Source organism: Primulina tabacum, chromosome 13 (assembly GCF_025594145.1).
Source record: "Primulina tabacum isolate GXHZ01 chromosome 13, ASM2559414v2, whole genome shotgun sequence".
NCBI classification, from domain to species: Eukaryota; Viridiplantae; Streptophyta; class Magnoliopsida; order Lamiales; family Gesneriaceae; genus Primulina; species Primulina tabacum.
The window spans coordinates 28,177,422-28,198,056 of NC_134562.1; the positions used below are offsets into that span (position 1 = coordinate 28,177,422).

The 20,635-nt window shown below is 33.7% G+C and overlaps 1 protein-coding gene across 1 annotated transcript; it reads left to right on the forward strand.

Annotated features, from left to right (window-relative positions):
- The first annotated feature begins 6,358 nt into the window (after positions 1 to 6,358).
- Positions 6,359 to 8,198, forward strand: LOC142522530 (uncharacterized). The gene has a single exon (XM_075625976.1). It carries the CDS (start codon positions 6,782 to 6,784, stop codon positions 7,931 to 7,933), a length of 1,152 nt encoding a protein of 383 aa, XP_075482091.1. The 5' UTR covers positions 6,359 to 6,781; the 3' UTR covers positions 7,934 to 8,198.
- The last annotated feature ends 12,437 nt before the right edge of the window (positions 8,199 to 20,635 follow it).

A 20,635-nucleotide genomic window follows, 5' to 3' on the forward strand; every position in this document is an offset into this window, starting at 1 on the left:
AAAATATAACAGTTTAAAATGACCAACATCAAACATAAACGTAAAGGAGTAAAAATCATAATAGAAAAATATAACATTTTAAAAAAATGATCTTAAATATTTGTCAGTAAAAAAGCGCAGTTTAAAATAACCCAACTCGTCTAAAATCATGCGTAAACATAAACATATACAATTCTTAAAATCATCTACGTATGAAAATATTCATCTCCTCTCAATCTCATAAATCTTAATGCGGAAAACATGTGGTCCTCGGGTCGTGTCACCTTACCAGGTCTGCCTACTCAGAGTTCGACACCTCCAATCTCCTCATCATTAAGCTCACCTGCATCACACACGCCTAGTGAGTCTAAAGACTCAACACACCTGCACCGTTAATAACAAGTACATATACCTAGCACACAACAGTGAAAAATATCATACTCAACATATCTTTCATGAAATTAAAAGCATAATGTAAACGTGTTGTGTAAAATCATGTCATGTCAAATCATGTCATCTCATACCATCATATATGTAAACATATCTTTCATGAACTTTAAAAGCTTGAACATCAACGTCTCGTGTAAAATCATGTCGTGTCAAAGTATGTCATCTCATATCATCATATACGTAAACATATCTTTCATGAACTTTAAAAGCATGAACATCAACGTCTCGTGTAAAATCACGTCGTGTCAAAGCATGTCATCTCATATCATCATATACGTAAACATATCTTTCATGAACTTTAAAAGCATGAACATCAACGTCTCATGTAAAATCATGTCGTGACAAAGCATGTAATCTCATATCATCGTATAAGTAAACATTTTCTTTTTTATTGAATTCAGTTCATTAGCTGTGACTTTCGTATCATCATGTCAGTCGATGGATCCATCTACGTGTAACCACAGTACTGGGCGGCGGGGACACCAGCGACACTCTCACCCGTCAACTGGGCCTTGGCCTATCATATCATCATATCATGTCAATGAAAATACGATCGTCGGGCTCCCTCTGTGGTCTTCTCCCGTAAACGGGCTCCCTCTGGGGCCTTTTCCCTCACGATATCTCCAATCATATCCTTTAAACCATTCGATTCTCACTTACTTCTGAACTAGTTCCCCCAAATTTCTTAAAAATTGTGAACTTAATTTTTACTTTCCTCAAATATTATCCAATTTGTCCTAAAGTTCTAAAATTCCACAATTACCCATAAGTTCTTGGCGTTCCTAATTCCATTTTATAGGTTTCTCTTAACATAAAGTTCAATAATTTTAAACTTATTAGACCCAAAATCAATCCACATAACCTCGAATAATTACTGATTTTACCCAAGTGTTCCTTAAAAGTTCTAGTTTAATCCTTAAAAATTTCGAGATTGGCAACTTGGCCCTTAAAGTCCTCGAAAATTACATTCTTGGCCCTACAACTCTTCGAAATTTGTATTTTGGTCCCCATAAAATTTTCGAATCATTAATCCTTACATGGAATCCTCAAAAATTAATTCAACTAGCAACCACGAACCATCAGTAATTTCTTAGAAATTCTTCAAGTCCCAAAAATCATTCATAATCTTCAAGATTAACTTATGACTCATAAGGAGGACATCAGTACTACTGACCTAAAAATCAATATAGTCAAATCATTAGCAACCTCTCCTAAAGCCCAATATTCGAATTCTTAGACACGTTCAATTCCAAACGTAACCAACATGCAATTTAATCTGGTTTTTTTTTTAAAACAACAAATCCTTAAATCATAAAAGCAGTTAAACATATACCGTAGATCATTATAAAGCGTAAATCATGTTAACATGCAGGTGATAAGATTAAATCATTTAAAACATTTAAATCATAAAAGCTTACAGACTTGAGGCTTGAAGACTGAGCTGCAGAAACTGGTGGTGACACAACCCTATACAGGACCCTTGCTCTGATACCAACTGTAACGCCCCAGATTCAACGACTGTTCTCACTGTATCAAGACGAGTCTTTCCAGCGTGCTTATGTCCTCACTCACACGCACCCTGGGAAACTTCCCAGGAGGACACCCATCCCAAAATTGCCCTAAGTCAAGCACGTTTAACTTTGGAGTTCTTATGTGATGAGCTACCGAAAAAAAGATGCACCTTCGTGATATGAGTAGTACAAATCAAATCTTTTAAGCCCTCTTCAACTGTACAGTCCATTACATTGAACAGTCTCGGAATGCCTCTCATTCCGGTGTGGGATCGGTTCATTCATGTTCCCTCCATCTAGAAGCCTGCCAGAAGCCGCTCATTGTCCGTGCAACCTCATGGCACCGGCGATCACCCCCCGCCCTCTTCGACCCCGTGCCTCACAGATATCATCAAGGAACCTAATCTGCAACCGGGCAGATAGAGAAAAGACATTGTCTCCAAATCGACACGCAAAAAAGTAATGTAGAATAAGGAGGTCAATGATGAGAATATGCATTCTGAAGAGAATATAGGTGGAAGCCAGTATTCGGAAGGAATTACGGTGTAGTTGGTTGATAGGGACCCCAAGATAGTGGGCCACCTCAACATAGAAAGGGGGAAGGGAGAATCTGAGACCACTACGAACCTGATCCCGGAAGAAGATAAAGAAGCCCTTCGGGGCTGGTCAGCCCGATCAGAGGGTTTGGGAATCAAGTTTTGGAAGGAAGAAAGGACACATCCTAGGACCCTAAGGTTCTCGTTAGCCCCTGGGTGCAGGGTACACCCCATGGAATAAAACCAAAGGGTACACAGGATATCGGGCTGAGGAGAGCCTGAGGCGCGGGCCTTACCCTTGCCTTTCTTCGGAGACCCAGAAGTCCTGACATACTAGGGGGTTTGTTTTTTGTTTCTTGGATTTTTTGGCAGGAAGAATGACTGGTCTCTTGGAAGAAGAAGAAGAAGAAGAAGCTGAGCGCACTGCTGTAGACTCATAACCAGATGAGCCACGCGCATTCGCTTCAGAAGTAGAAGAAGTGGAAGTAGACATTCTTAGCAAAGAGGGGGGGGGGGGGGCGATTTTACTAGTGATTGGGAGATAAGGACGAATGGAAAACAGGAAAATCACTGGAGAAAGAAGCAGGAGGCACCTGAAGACGAAGAGCTAGTAAACCAAATGCAAAGATGCAAAAGTGAAAAATGGGGATAATCGATCATTTTATATAGACGAAAGATATTCAATCTGGACCGTTGATCTATAAACAAATGGATGAGCACAATTCTTTTCGGAAATTGTGCATGGTATATGAAAAGACGGGTGCGGAGTTCGAAGCAACATCCGATCTTTCAACTGCTAGGGCTTACCTCATGCTAATGTCAGCCATACATCACATGAATTTTCCGCCAAACCACATTCGTATTGCTCGGTACAGCGATTAGGACTCTAGCCCGACTATCTAAGGGGGGGGGGGGGAGTGATGATACCGTCGGATATATCTAGGTCATCAAAGAAGCACTCGAGTCATCTTTAGTCTGGGTTTTGGGTAGTCAGGAAGCCAAGGAAGTAGAATAAAGCAACCAGTGCTCAGAAGAAGCCAAGCTCGCAGCTGAGCCCAGGAAGTAAAGAGCTCTGGTGGTAAGACCAGTAGACAGTGTTCCACATCATGGTTATCCAACCAAGTACCACGGTACAGGTCTCATCTCCAAAGTTCACAGGTATGGAGCACCATCCATGACTTGATCATCATTGGGAAGATCTTTAGGCGCACGTAGGGGTTATGAGACTAGATCGAAGTAAGCATGGGTTGTCAGACTAGATAGTGTCAGTAAACAGAGCACAGACGACCATCTCACCATAAGTAGCAACTTGACTCTGAAAACAAAGTAATTATTGGTTATGTTCCTATAATTATTATGTTTGCTTAATGTTAAGGCATTCATATAAATATTCTTGTGGGAAAAACATACATTTTCTAAATATAAATCACTTAGTTGATTTGAGTGTCGGAGTGGTTAAGCCGAAAATTCTTTTGATGTCCCACTAACGATATCTGATCTTAAGTATGTAGATATACTAGAGCCCATGTATCCCCTATCCAAGATCAAATATATCCTGGGACGAAGCAACCAGACCTGGTGTACTTGCCCACCACTCTCAAACCCAATTCACCTCGTATTATAATTTAAATATATTGATTCTAAAATGTAATATTTTGAAAAAAAAACATTCAATTTAAAACTTAATCCAAAAACACATGAAATCTATAGAGATCAACAAAGCAAAGTGTTTACTATCGATCAAATTCAGTTTCATTTTAATTCCAAATTTAACATCTACATCGATGTTGAAAAGAAATTTTGTTCGTCAATGGCGGAAACAAGAAGTGAATTTTAATATATCTTGTTCAACGACCTTTATAGCTGAAATATTGACACTTGTTATGAACGATAAGTGATTGTCGATGGTCCGCGATCAATTAATTAAAATTGGAAAGGAATTAATTTCACAACCCAAATGCTTCAATTGCGGTGGTATATTGTTGGGTGCAATAATTATCCTTGCTTGGCAGAGCGATCAAATCATGGTGCTTGAGCTGCTATGCGGTTTAAAAGATTTGAGTTGCACCATTACCACTATCTATAGCTTTTGGTAAAGCAGCAAGCGCTCGGTCCTACAATTGGTATCAGAGCCTAGATCATGGGTTCGATTCTCATTTATTGCAAGGAGTGCAATTATTGGGAGGGAGATTGTTAGGTGTAATATTGTCCTTGTTTGGTAGAGCGATCGAACCGTGGTGCTTGAGCTGCTATGCGGTTTAAAAAATTTGAGTTGCACCATTACTACTAGCTATAGCTTTGGTAAAGCGGCAAACGCTCGGTCCTACAATTGGTATCAGAGCCAAGGTCACGGGTTCGATTCCCATTGATTGCAAGGAGTGTAATTATTGGGAAGGAGATTGTTGGGTGCAATAATTGTCCCTGCTTGGTAGAGCGATCGAACCGTGGTGCTTGAGCTGCTGTGCGGTTTAAAAGATTTGAGTTGCACCATTACCACTAGCTATAGCTTTTGGTAAAGCGGCAAACACTCGTTCCTGCATATATTTTTCTAAATCACAAATTTGATAATCGCTGAATTCGGCACAATCATGTTGTGTCCGTGTCCATCTCTATGCTTATCGTTGATGTGACACTAATCTAGTAGATGTATAATTTTGATACGATTCATCATGTTTAATAGATGAGTTTCACCTAGTCAGTGACTTTCAGACGGGCACAATTAGTGAATAATATTTCAAAATTATACACATATATATATATATATATATATATATTCAAAGTTCTGAAAATCTAGAGATGAAGAAAAGACCACTTTTTCAAGAAAATAATAAAAAAATCATGTAATTAAATTATTTGGATCTGGTCAGCCTTATAGACAAGTCTTTTAACTCATTTGAATAGTTATTAATGTCTAGTAAGGAAATCATTGAAATATTATAATATATACTTTGCTGTTGGAAGATTAATTTAGTCACATTTTTCTATTATTTTCAGAATGAACCGAGAATTAAAATATCTAATTTTGGGGAAATATATTAAAATAAATAGAGAAAAAGACATAAAAGGACTGAGATCAACTTTTGAAGTGAAAGCGACATTAGGTCATGGAGTCAAAGAAACATGGCCTTCAATGAAAATAAAGCCATTTTAATACTGCTTCAAATAATTGTCCTACACTTATCCCTTAGGTTTTATAGACATGCCATTTCACTTTCACAATCTGTCAAAGGTTCCACTCTCACCATCACAACTATCAATTTAATATATTTTTTTAATATAGAAAAAAGTAATTTTATTTTCATGAAAAGTTTTCATTAACCCTAGATCTTATGATTAAAAAAACCCTAGATCTTATGGTTTTAAAGTTAAAATTAACTGTTCGAAAATATATTACTTACAAAATATGGGTTATATTTGGTATATGTAATTAAATCAAGTAGTTTAATTACAAACATGCAAAATATATTATTCATTTGTTGCGTCATGTGTGTGCCTCAGTCGTTATAATAAATCAAGTAGTCTATACTGAATCGTGAATGCATATTCTAGGGCTTCAGATTAATTTTTCATTTTCATTCTGTTACGATTTTGTTCTCGATTTCGGTTTCTTATTTGTGTGAATCAGAATCAAACTTTAACTACTCCGTTAATTCCGGTTTTAGTTTTGAAGTGAACCAGAAAACAACTTCGCTTCGATCTTCTGGAGACATTCATTCACCGCGTCTGCGTTGAACCGCAATAGAAAGAATCTATACCTACTAACATATAAAATCAAATCTCTCTCAACAAATTACATGAAAAAATTAAAATTTCTTAAATTATGGGCCAAAGATTATATAATAATAATGAGTTAATACATGTTGCAAAACCTAAAAAGTACTACTCAAATTCAGTAATTTCTCCACCAACTCTAGGTTAAATTTCTTGCCACTTCCCCTATCACCCCACGTGCACGAGGAGCACAATATAGGACCTTTTTTTATCCTCTTTCACTGTGTACCCAATGCTCCAAAACCGGTGATGAGACAAGAGAGAGAGATACATAGTATCTAATTCTCCCACACAATAATTAATTGCACGTTATCCCCCTCCACCTTCTCCACCATCACTATCACTGGTTCTGCTTCCCAGATTTCAACTCCGAATTATGCATTCATGGAGCAGTTTCCATGCCCTAACTTCCACTAATAAATTACAGAACAATCCTTTTTTTTGGTCTCGAAATGTTTTTTCATAGAATTTGCATTGTTCACCATGTTCAATTAATATATCACACCTACTGTAGTTAATTCCAGAGGTTGAGATATGTTTCCTTCAACCAACAGTACTGATAACCCTTTGGAGTCCTTGTTCAGAAAAGCAATTCTTTGTGATCAAAACCCTATTTCCACACAAGATGACACTCCAGTTTTCTCCAACTTCCCTTCGCCATTCTTCGATGAGCACGAATTGCCGCTGAACCAGATGTTGTCTCACAGTGTTCAAACGGTTGGGAGCGGTTTCTTGATATCTCACTGTCATGAGTCTCATAATCCTGATCCTGAAGGGAAGGATACAGCAAGGTTCAATGTTGTTGATGCGTCGAAGTCGAAAGAGAAATCGCCCGAAACAACTCCTAGCCCCGTTTTGACAGCGCTGAGGCGGAGAAATCTTGGGGTGGTTCCCCGGAATAGAGCTGGAAAGAAGGATAGACACAGCAAGATTTGCACGGCTCAAGGTGTAAGGGATCGGAGAATGAGATTGTCGCTTCAGGTCGCGCGTAAATTTTTCGATCTTCAAGATTTGTTGGGCTATGACAAAGCAAGTAAAACCATCGATTGGCTTTTTAGTAAATCGAAGAAGTCGATCAAGGAGCTAGCCAGAGATCAGCCACATGAAATGAAGAACAATTCTGTTAGTGATGCAAATAGCGGGTCTTTTATTTCTGAGTGTGAAATACTATCTGGAATTGAGGAGAATTCAAACACTGAGATCAAAGAAAGTAAAGTTACATCAAGAAATGCAGAGAGTCCAATAAGCATAGACAAAAAAAGTGGAAGATCAAAAGCGCAAAAGACAACGCGTAAGTCGGCTATGAGGGAGTCCCGGGACGAGGCCAGAGCAAGAGCAAGGCGTAGGACCAGAGAGAAGATGATGATGAAAAGGCTGGGGATTTTGAGCCAATGGAGCAAATCAAATTATGCAGATATTCAGAAAGTAGGGTCTTCAAATATTCCATTTGAAGAACCAAACTCAGGTTACCAAGAAAGGGTTTCTTCTTATAATGGTGATTATCACAATTTACCTGATGTGGGCACAATTGAAAATTTACTGCGATATTCGAGCACCTCGTCGATTTCTTGTCCTAATCCAGATTTTCAATGCCCTGCTGCTGTTTCTGCCGGTTTTACAAGCCTCACAGAGACCAGCGGCAATATCTTGGGATTTCTTGGCAAACTGGGAACTGTTGAACAATGAGAAAACAAATGCCAGTGAAGTTTCTTTGGTAGGTAACCCTAACTCCATTTTCTTGGCCTCCCCAAATTTTCCATTTCATCACTAAGTGAAGTTTCCTTCAAGTGCTGCAGTGTGTATGTAAATTATTTAAGGGTTATGAATTGTGAGTAGTTTGAATCATATATATGTTTCATTGATTGTGATTCTCGCATTGTGGCTGTGTTCATCAAATCCCAATAATTGCGACATAATTAGCCCACAAATTTCTTGAATATGTATCTACCTGCTATTAATTAAGTGTATATCTATGAATTATGTCAAAACTGTATCATAGATTTATTGTTCTTCCTTATGTTTGTTCTTTGGATACAAAGTTTTGGGCTAGATTCTCCTTGAAGGATTTTAAAATCTATTAAGAAATCAGGTTGTTTTGCAGATATAATAAGCCACAGTTCAATAATTTAAACCTAGAAACACTAACCACGGGGAATCAATCAAGGAAATATTATATTCAATAAGTTTATGATTGGCATCCACAAAGACATAGTCCTTAGCCATATGAATGGCCATGGCAGATACCCTTGACCTTTTGCTGTGATATTACTCAAGGAACACTACATTTCACAGAAAGAAATGAAATCACGATCATATTCGATGTTAGTTCTCGATGATGCTGTAAAAATGGAAGGGTCGGAACTCAAAGTATATGTAAAAATGATGATAAATGAACAATATATGACATGGTTCAAAGTGTTCATTTGATGGGGTTGAAGCTTCATGGGAACAACTTCTTGTGCATCACTAGTTACTTCTTTAATACACCACTAAATATTCGACTACAAATTTGTAAGATTTTAATTTGTGTGATGGTATAGATTTTATATATCTTTCTTTTATTTACAAAATATTGGTTATTGAACAATTAATGTCTTCCTAGGCTATAAAATAACTGGCCGGGAGGCTCGAGTTCAAATTCTAAAAATGAAATTTCCCTAATATATAATGTTTCGCCAAATCAGTTAAGGAATTTCTGATACTTGATTCAAGGTTTTTCTTGATCTCTAGTCTATATACGGAGAGTCTAAGATGTGAAATTATTGGCAGCTTATTTGATTCCAGCTAGCTACTTTAGTGTGTGACAAAATATTTAGCCAAGATCCATTTTTTTCATGGGCAAAATTGTAAAATTGATTTGTATGTTGGTTTAAATATGTTTTTAATTCTTACTATCGAAATTTGTATATATCTAGTCCTACAATTTAGTTTTTTGCTTTTTTAGTCCAACTTTTGTATGAGTACTGACGACGTCAGACATATAACAATTTTTGATACTATGTCAGTAATATTTGATATTATATCAGCACTTTATTGTGCCAAATTTGAATTATAAAACCAATATATAAGAAATATTCGTCAAAACTCTAATCATATCATATATTGTAAAGAAGAGAATAATTCCTCACTAAACTAACATCTACTCTGTCATTTTAGTAAGATTTCCATTCTGGTGTTGAGTCTTCTACAATGGTTAGTAAAAAAATACACCCTTTGTCATTCTATGGAAAAATTCAAATAAATAAAAATAAATTCACTGGTATTTTTGCATTCACATTTTCATGTACTTAATGTATTTGACATTTATCTTCCTTGCACAATATAATTTTTTTTAACTCGTTAAGCGAGGTAAGTGTTAAATACATTAAATATAGAGGAGGTATGCGAAAAACCCATAAATCCACTGTTGTTGAAATTAAATTTTACACTGCATGCAAGACTAAGGAAAATTAAATAATCATTTATTTATCGGAGCATTGTGGATATAGTGTCATGTTAATTATTGGGTGCAATTTAATACTGTAATTGGTAGCTTAAACTTCAATGCATATTCATCTTATGGTATGAATTCAAGAATTTAGTCCATAATCAATACGTATGGTGTTTTATAAATACTTTCAACTACCTTATTCCCAGTTTATGTTAAATTTTGGATAAAATATTGGTCGTATAATAATTGTGAAATTCTATAAATTTAAAGATTTATTAGGAAAATCAAAGAAGGGAGTAGGGGAACGTTATGTCACTAGAAATTGAATATGTATTTTCATAAATTTAATAATTAAAAACTATGTTGGTTTTACATTAAATTGCTTTTTTTTAATTATCATTAAATTGCTTTTTTTTATTCTACAAATACTTTTGCGCAATTTATCTCGAATAAATACACTAAATTCATTGAAAAGTATTTGGCTTCCTCAAATCCCACAATTTATTATAAACTTCTATACATTATATTTAGTATCGAAATATTTAGAGTTCTAATTATAATCATACAATTTAATTTGTCAATTATTTTAATATCATGGAATTTTATTGGTCTTTAGAAAAGTCAACTTGCGTAAGCTGGAGTTATTCAATCAACGGGTGCAAAAATTCTGAGATTTGGAATAAAATAATATTTATGAGTTTTGAATAAAATAATATTAGTGTTAATGTTAATGTCTCAATAAAATGTTTTATATATGGATATATGTAAATAAAAATTCTATTTTTAATTAGTTGAAGTGCAACCAAAATATGAAGAATATATTAATTAATAAAAAATTAAGAAGTCCGATTAATGAGCAGTGGAACATTTAATCACTATTAGTCTAGTATAAACCTCTCGAGACGTAAGTTCGAACCCACGTAAAAAAAATAAAAAAAACCCAATGTTAATAAACATATAAAAAATCAATGTACATGTGAAGCTTATCGAGCTTGACTTGTCAACTAAAGCACGAGGTATTATATATCGAATCCCTTCACCCAATGTTATTCACGAAACAAATTTATATTATGAAAAAAGTTATTTATTATGTCAGATCGAACGATTATCACTTTATCAAAAATTTTAGTCGATGGTAATGATGTAGTTCAAATCTTTTCAATCTTACAACCACCCAAGTGTTACGGTTTGATCGTTTTCTAAACTAAACGAAACAATTTTTGCACTCCAACGATTCTTCTCTAAATAATTACGCTTGTTGCAATTCATGAGATTGGCAGCAACAATCTCATGAATCTTATTATTTGGCTAAAAGGACAATTTAATTTACACTTTAATACAATCCTCCTCTCAACAATCCTAAACTTGTTAATATGAGCTTGGCTAAGAGGACAGTCTAATTTACACTTTAATACAAAAATAATCATAAATTAAGATCTTACTAATACGGGAATCGAATCCGTGACATTGGCTCTGATACCAATTGTAAGACCGAGTGCTTATTGCTTTACCAAAAGTTATAGCTAGTGGTAATTGTGCAACTCAAATCTTTTAAACCACACAGTAGCTCAAGCACAACATTTCGATCGCTCCACCAAGCAGAGACAATTATTGCACCCAACAATAAAAAATATTTCATTTATGCTAATTAACATATATAATAGCTCAAAAATTTAATTAAATCATTGGCGTATTTTTTTCCTCATAATATATGATTTATTGTGGTCGACAAAGGACAAAATAATTCAATTCATGATATACACAGAAGGGGAAAATTAAATTAAATGGACAAAATTATATTGCAAGAATACCTTACAATTATTATTGGCAATCCGACAAATATTTTTCTGCATTAACATAACTGCGGCCTGCGTTTGAACAGTTCTTTTTATTAATTCTTTGCACATTCCCTGCAAAATATTTAATTCGAGAATCCATTAACAGAGTTCATAAGATCTAATATAATCTACAAAAATATAAAGTCCTAAAATCAGACATTATTAGAAAAATTTCAAGATCACATCCTTCTTTTCGTTCTATATATCTTGTTATATCTCTTAATCACTTCCAAATCCGATCGTGCAATATGTAAGCAAAACACGATTAATCGAACAAAATAAACCAAACTACACTTGGAATAAACTTACATATAAAATTTTCGCGCACGGGGTGTAAACATTTCGACACCTTATTCTAGCCCGAGAGATGATTTTACTACGAAGGTCGATTCGCGTATGCTGACAAGGTAAATAAAAATGTGAAAAACTTATTTTTACCTATCTTTATGTTTTCCTCTTAGCCATTGAATTAAGTGGTATGTTGCTGTTTACGGGTCGTTTTCATTTTGACTGGAAATCCCATTAGAATTTGTGCTGTACTAGCTCTAGGCATCTTGCAGATGCTCATGCGCGACGCAATAATCCGCAACTTGCGTGTCCTTGTGTTTAAGCAGAGATCGACCAATTCTTTTTTAAAAGATGACGACAAATGAAAATTTTCAAATTGTGTTCATACTGTGTTGGAAAATATCCAAATTCCTCATCTAAATTTGTTTAGGTTTTCTAAGTTATAAAAATTAGGTCTTGACCCAATAAATAAAGGCTTTTCTTTTATTTTAATCTTGTTTCACGAAGTGTTGATGTGATATCGAAAAATACCTACATATCCAACTATTTCAGTACTCCGATAAAATAAAATAAGACGATGTAGGAAAAAAATCAAACCTATCACAAAACACGGTTCAACCAGAAGACGTCACTTATTACATTTCCTGGATGATCCAAGGCAGTCTTGTTGTCTTATGCATCTTTTTAAATTCAAAGGTCACCCTTGCCACGCTTACATATATATAAATGAAGAAGATTAAACGGGAAAAAAATTTAAAAATATTATTGCCTGTAATAATTTATTATTATAAAAATATATTTATAATTCAATGAATTACATATCAATTTATATAAATTTAGAAATTTAAATATTAGAAAAAAAATTATTAATAAACAAAAATAATAGGGGAAAAACAGAAAATATATATTATTTGGCACTTACTCCAGTAGCGGAAGGCTGAAATTTTTTAATTATTGAGATATGTAGTCTATGAGCAGAGAAACACTCAAAACTATTCCGTAATTTCACTACAAAATTTTAGAAATTTTATAAGCAATAAAACATGACAAATAAAATTTATTAGATTTTATTCTCATTCACAGCAAATAATAATTATCTTTCTTAAAAAATGATATTCAATTATTTCATAATTTAGTAAATTATTAAACTAGTATATATCAAACCGAATCAAATTTCAAATTATGCTAGTATATATAAAAATAAAATCTGACGCATAAAAACATAGATGTTGCTAAACTCGAGAAATGGATAGCTGCCTCTAAGCAAACACGAAAAATATAATCTGATTTGTTTCGAAGTCAAAGCTGCAATCGAAAATGGAGATTTACAAGGTCCATGTGATACCTTTGTCTCATATAGATTAAAAATCAAAGTAAAAATGGTTAATAATAATACAATGTACTTAAAAAAGAATTTTAGTTAATCATTTTCACAAAACGATGATAAATATGAAGTAATTGCTACAAAGAATCTATTGTACAGTCACGGAAACATGTGACCGGTGTCAGAACATGACACTCAAGACATGTGTGTGTATATATATGAGAGTTATAGATGAAACCTCTTCCTACCCATACCATCGATAGCTTATTCTATATGAAATTTTTATCTCTCATGTAGATAAATTTTATCGAAAAATCATGGATATAACACATTGAAAAATTAGCCGAATTTTTCCGAGTAGTCTTTTGTGAGACCGTCTTACGAATGACACGAGTCAATCCAATCTAATTTAGAATGAAAAGTAATATTTTTAACATAAAATAAAATATTTTTTAATAAATCAAATCGTATTAATGATCTGTTTCATAAAATTATTTCGTAAGACAGTCTTTTACAAGTTTTTGTGAATTTCCCCATGTATGTTGTGTACATATTTGTGTATTGGATAAATATAGAGATAAACAAAGAGGATTGAAGATTTAGGTAGCTGCCTAGATGTTAGGCGTTGGGTGGCCGCCCACCTACCGATATTTTAAACTCCGGCTAAGAAATTTCCCTCATTTTCTGAACTACCGATATAAATTAAGTTAGCAACACAATCAACGAAAAAGTAAAGATCACAACACTGCGATTTATAGTTTTCATTTTTCACGCAGTACTGGGCTGTGAGGAAATCGTACCCTAAAAAATAAAATCTTTAAAACTTATTTTTAGTTCTATATACATTTAAATTTCAAATCATATAAAGTCGCCAGAATCTACCTGCTCTATGTAATCAACCAAACCATGCATGAAAAAAGATTTTAAAAAAAAGAACAATGAAATCAAAAGTATCATACAAGAGTAGAAATTAAACGAGAACGATTTATGACTGGTTCTTATACATACACACGATTAATATACTCATGCATGGCTGTAACAGAATGCGAAGACAAGAAAAGAATGAACATTTATGCGGAAATCACCTGCAGATCGATTAGGTAACGGCTGGTAGAATTTCATACATATATATATGTATGATCCTTGAAATGAAGGTTTAAGTTTCGCCAGTTTCATTGGCGAAAACATTTAATACCCGAAACAAATAAATATATGAAGAGAACTAAGAAAGGAAAAAGGGATGCGGGATGCCTGTGTGTGTGTAGCATGTATGTATATGTGTGTGTGTGTGTGTGTGTGTGTATGAGTTATCACTTATCTTGGTTAATTTTGGAGAAGCAAATCCCTAAATCCAGCGATCTTGTATCAAATATATAAAAAGGCTTATGCACGCGCAATCATGCTAAGAAATCAAGAAAAGATGCCCTCCCCCCTAATTAAGTACCATGCAATCATTTTTGCGCCTGGTATATATACAGATTTTGCATGAATTATGGTAAACATTTCACTCCTTTTTTGTACAAATACAAAATTAGTATGCCTAAATAGGATTCTGATCGATCCTATAACTAATCAAAGGTTGATCTTAGTGCAAAAAATTAGTTTTTTGCGTATTTACTCTGATTTTCGCGACTTCCGATATCTCGACAAAGTGCCACAATCAGGGTACGTAAATGCAGCTGAACTTAAGAACTTTGGCGAAAATCATACTGAACAATTAAAAAAAATACTATTGAACTAACACCAAACTAACATGAGAGGACTAAAATTATATGTCGTTTATATTCTATAAAAACTAAACTAATATCTAATTTTTACTTGGTTCATCTTCAAAAGATCAAACGTTAGAAAGGACAAAATAGAAAAAAAAAAGGGCACTTTTAGAGTTAATTATTTCCAAGTTTAATTTTCATAACATTTCTATATTTAGGCCTATAATTTGTGGCATTTGAAAATGATAGTTGCGTGGGGGAATAGGCATGTTAGGTTCCTTAGAATACGCTCGATGTCTTTTAGTTTCCATGTTGAAGCCTCTGTGTACAGTATAAAGAGAATTTTGTACGATTATAAAGTTATGGTAATTATATAATAAAATAAAATAATTAGAATTTGTACCATATAGAAAGATATGGTATAAGATTGTGTTTTCTTTGCGCTGGATTTCTACTTCAGTGTCATGATCAGCCGTAATTTCATGAACTTTTTGCTTCCTGAAAAAAGAAATTTCATGAAAAAATAAAGGTTTTTTTTTTGGGGTTTCAACTTCGATTTGTTTATCTGTGTTAGATTTTTTGTACTATGTAATAATAATATGTTTTTTTTGGTGTGTCATACATGACTTGTAAGTAATATATGTGATGAGTCATTGGACCCCTATTTATTTCATTTTTTCATTAATTTTTATATTTATATTACATTTGATCTATTGTTAGAACAACTTAAATTACTTAAAAAAAAGAAGAAGAAGAAGAAAACAAACGTTAGATGATGAGATTAATATTATAAATTGTTTTCGGATCCAAGTTTGAGGTTCAATAAAAGTGATTTTGTCCGATAGAGAAGAGGGATGATAAATATCAAATGGCATTATTCATTCTTTGGTTTACTTGTATAAAAATTCATGCAAATAATATTCACAGAATCCAGACAAAAGAGTTAGAGAGTTGAGACTCTAATGATAAATAATGTTTTATTCTAAGTTTTGAAAAGCTTAACAACTAATTTGTATTCGTTATATAAAAACTATTTCTTATGCGTGGTGGTTTTGCACAGCTGCGCGGAGTTTACTACCTTGATTCCCTTTTTTTTTGTCTTGCGCGCGTGCAACTGCGAGCTGATTTAGCGCAGGTCGCTCTCTCTCATGGGGTTAATTTCACGTATTTCATGCGGCTGCGCGCATATGCTTATGCTTCACCCTCTTGTTCACTACTTAATTCGAGCTCCAATTTTCTTTCTTTCCACTTCCATTTGGCCCCGATATGTATGTTTTACCTAGTTTCCTGCAATGACACTAAAATAACCAAAAATACGTAATTCCGTTCAAAAACTAACATAATTCATAGCAAGTCCTAGGATAATTTAAGTGCAAAATTTTCATTCATCACCACAACACAAAATAAAAAAAATAACGGACCAAAATTTGTTATTTTATCTAACGTATTCAAACAAGTGTGATGAATTTAGATCACGGATTTCATTTCAAATTTTCAATCCAAATTCACCTCAAAATAGTTTATAAGACGTAGAATTATTATAGAATCAGTATTTCTCTCTATCAAGACACGTCGACAATAAAGTGAAGATCTCCAATATGGGCAAAGTTCGAAAAATTGACTAGTATAAAATTTTTAAAATAACATTATTTTCTCCATTAAAATTTTGTACGTATTATATATATATTTTTTCAAAAAATTATTATACTTTCTACCTTTCTAGTTTTGAAATCTTGATTGAGACGGTGACTTCATCGTGAGACAAATGCAAAGGAAATCAATGTCAATGTTAATTATCCTTGTTATAAAAATATTTCCCAAGTCTAACCTACACTATAGCCCAATTTCATTTGAAAGTTGACATTGGATTTTTCTAAATTATAATTTGTAAACGTCCCTTTCTTAATAAAACAAAAACAAAAAAGAAAAAGAAAAATCAAGATATAATTTCATACACTACCATGTGAAATCTTAAGATCAATGAAACTATCCATGAAAAATTATCTATCAACTCCCCATGTTTTTAAATATTGAGTACGCGTACCCCTGAAACGCATACGGATAAGGGTACTGTGTGCGCTCGAGATTTGAAAATATAGGGAGTTGATAGATCGTATTTTTTCGTCTGAAATCTTAAGATCGATGAAACTATTCATGAAAAAGTTATCTATCAACTCCTCATGTTTTTAAATATTATATATTGAGTATATTATATTGAGTACGCGTACCCCTGAAACACATACGGATAAGGGTATGTGTGCGCGAGATTGAAAATATAGGGAGTTGATAGATCATATTTTTTTCATGGGGTTTTTAGTAGTTTTCAAATTTCAAATGGGGTTTTTAGTAGTTTTCAAATTTCAAATACAAAGCTTAGCTATATAAACCACTTTGCATCCACCATATCCTTCCATTAACACTACTAAGTAACCAAACGTTTAATTTGTTTCAGTCTCCACTTTTTAACTAATACAAAATTAAAAATCACCAAAGACCAAACAATCCCACATATAAAAACTACACAGTTTACAAATCCCATTACATTCCTCCATCAATTCATATATATCTTCTTCCCCTACCAACATCAAAACCCTTAAAAACCCAAAAAAGATTTGAAGAAATTTAGTTTTACAAACACACAAAATGGTTCGTCCCATGCCAATATACACACAAGATGGTATTATCAATCCCATCCCACTAGCAATAGGCCTCTTTGTTTCGATTTCAGTTCTTGTATTTTTATGTGCTAAACATGCAAAGAAAGTCCCGAGAAAGTGTGCGCCAAAGGGATTGAGTGATTCTGATGCAGAAGTCACGCATAAGATCAGAACTCCAAGCCACAAGACTATTCAACTGCAGAAGAATTCCGGGGACTGGTCACCGGAATCCGATGCCGGTGATAAAGGGTTGCAAGAAGAAGGGTTAGGAGAAGTTGGATTGTGGCAGAAAGCGATATTGATGGGAGACAAGTGCCGGCCTCCAGAGTTTTCGGGTGTGATATATTATGATTGTTCCGGGAATAGGATTCCGGAGATGCCTAGGTCACCTAAAGCCAGCCCGTTGATGAATTCTCTTGCCCAAAAAAATTGGTGATTACACGTAGTGATTTTACAAAATATCATGTTTTTGCGTAATAATCAAGTTTTCTGCTTTATTCGTTTTGGTTAATTTAAAATTATATAACATAATTTTTTTAAAAAATTATAGCTTTTTATGTTTCGAAATACATAAGGATTGGTGTTCTTGATGCATTGTAAGTTTAAGAATAGTTCATTAGTGGGTTTTTTTCTAAGTTTTGAACCGATATTTATCGAAATATTAGTTCCCCTCACGCTTGTTGACGTTATTTTTTATTTAATTTTAATTTAACATAATAATTGTTTGACGTTTTAGATATGTTAGTTAATTTAAGTTGCAAATTAATTAACGAATCAAAGACTTTTCGTATGTGAATATAGTTAATTTCTGTTTCAGTATATTATGTACCGTATCAATTAATCAATCATTGAAATTTATCGTAAAAAAAGTAGGTCTCTTGTTAGACGGTCTCACGAATCTTTATATGTAAGACGGGTCAACCCTAACCGATATTCAAAATAAAAAATAATACTCTTAGCATAAAAAGTAATACTTTATCATGTATAACTCAAATAAGAGATCCGGCTCACAAAATACGACCCGTGAGACCGTCTCACACAAGTTTGTGTGAAAAAAAAATATTAATAAAATTGGGAATTGAAAATTCCTTGCAAATTCTTCGATGGAACATTGGTATGCCTTCTGTGTTGGTATTCTAATTAGTAGAATTCTTGGCTTATTTTGTGCTTTTAGTCATGTTTTTGTTGGGACATCGATATGATGTCATGTATTTATGATAAGACGTCGACATGACGTTGAATATTGTTGACATGTCTAATATCATGTTAGCATATGGCGAAAGAATAATTAATTCAATTGTGATGCATGTCAAATTATTGAACTAACACCTATTTTTAGTTAGAAAACTTGAATCCAATTTAAACCAACTTGTACAAAGAAAATTGTTATTTTTCTATTATAATAAATTGATATGGTATGATCACAACTGAAAATAACCAAATATTCAAAATTATGTTTTGATTTTGTAACTTTGACTTTTTTAGCCATATTTTGCCCGAGTACTAACTTAACATCGAAAATTGCTGACATGATGTCGGAAATACTGTCGTGTCACCAAAAATTGTTGACTTTGGTGTCTGAAAATATTGGCATGTTTGGGCCGGGCCATGTTAGCAATTGAACCAAAAGAGCCAATATTAAAATTTAATGCATCAAGACCAAATTTTGACAAGTTAACGGATTAAAAGTTAAAGTTAGACATGTTCGTGAACAAAAAAATGATTTTTTTCTTATCATAGTTGTGATAAATCTTTAGAACTTTAAATATTATCACGATTATGATTCATATACTTTATGATTTTATTATTATTGGCGCTTATCTATATGATATATTTTCCATATATCTAAAAGAAGTGGCAAATTTATTTAAAAGTTAAGAGATAAGGTCAAATATTAAGAGTTTTAGCCTTTATGGACATTATTTTAGCTATAGATATGGATGCTCTAATTGAACCACGTACGTGATAGTTTTATATTATCAATTTTCTTTTCATTATTAGTATTGATTTAAAAAGGGCTTAAAAAGTTGGATATATTTGAAATAATACTTGAGAAACAATTGATAGAAGCGACAACTTCCCAACAATAATGCAAATAACAAATTGAGTTAAGTCACCCAACTAAAAAAACAATGAAACGCAACTCGACATGGATTACACAAACGTAACGCCAAAGAAAGATTATGGAATTGGGACCCAAAATTCTTAGCTATAGTTCATTTTCAATAGATAAAACACTAAAAATTTGTAAAAAAAAAAGGGATATGTTTGTAAAATCCCTTACTAATTATTACAAGTTTAATTTCCACAACGGCCTAAAGTCAGGGCCAAACGTTCCTCCGTTGGCTATATTTTGTAGCATCGAAAAGGATACGTCCCGGTTCTCGGTTCGGTTCAGTCCGAAATATATTTTTTTGGTCGAAAATAGTCCTAAATGTGTTAATCCCTTTGTCAATATTTCTGTTAAATGAGACGGAAAAATCCCTTTTAATCCCTAAATCATAAGCCCTAATTTCATTTCTTGTGGCTCTCGCCGATACATGGACAATATTCGCGGTTCAGTGTTTTGTTGGATCCATTTTGTAAACCCAAAAAGGCAAAAAGAAATTAGAATTTGTCCAATAAATCCCAGTCCAATTTGTCCTATGTCGTACAAAAGCGATGTAAATTATAATTCTATCCATGAATACATGTCAAACGACACTATTCACTTTTGATTTCCATAAATTAAAATCTTGAGAGGAATACAGTTGCTGCTATCTCAGGATCATGAATCCAGCTTTAAACCAAAGAGTACGTTGTCTCCCAGGAGGGTATCTGTTATTGGACTAAATGCCATGTCTTTGAACTTTAGCGATATTCCATAAGAGCATTCAATGAATGAATTTACAAAGTTTCTCAGAGATTCTGATTCGCCACGAAATGAGGTCAGCCCATTCTCGACAACTCATATAATAAAAGGTCATGATTTAATTGGCCCAATGGCCAGATGACACTTGGAGGTCATCTGAGGACTAATCTCAAACCGAGTAACCAGTTTTCCCCGAGAGAGAATATGTGAGCTCATTCCAACCGACATCCGAGGTACCTGTTATGGCAATTTAGAGCCTCATGTCCGACCTCCCAACCGATCTCCCAG

Bases quoted from the DNA above. Each gene is read 5' to 3' on its own strand.
- LOC142522530 (XM_075625976.1), top strand. From the start codon at position 6,782: ATGTTTCCTTCAACCAACAGTACTGATAACCCTTTGGAGTCCTTGTTC.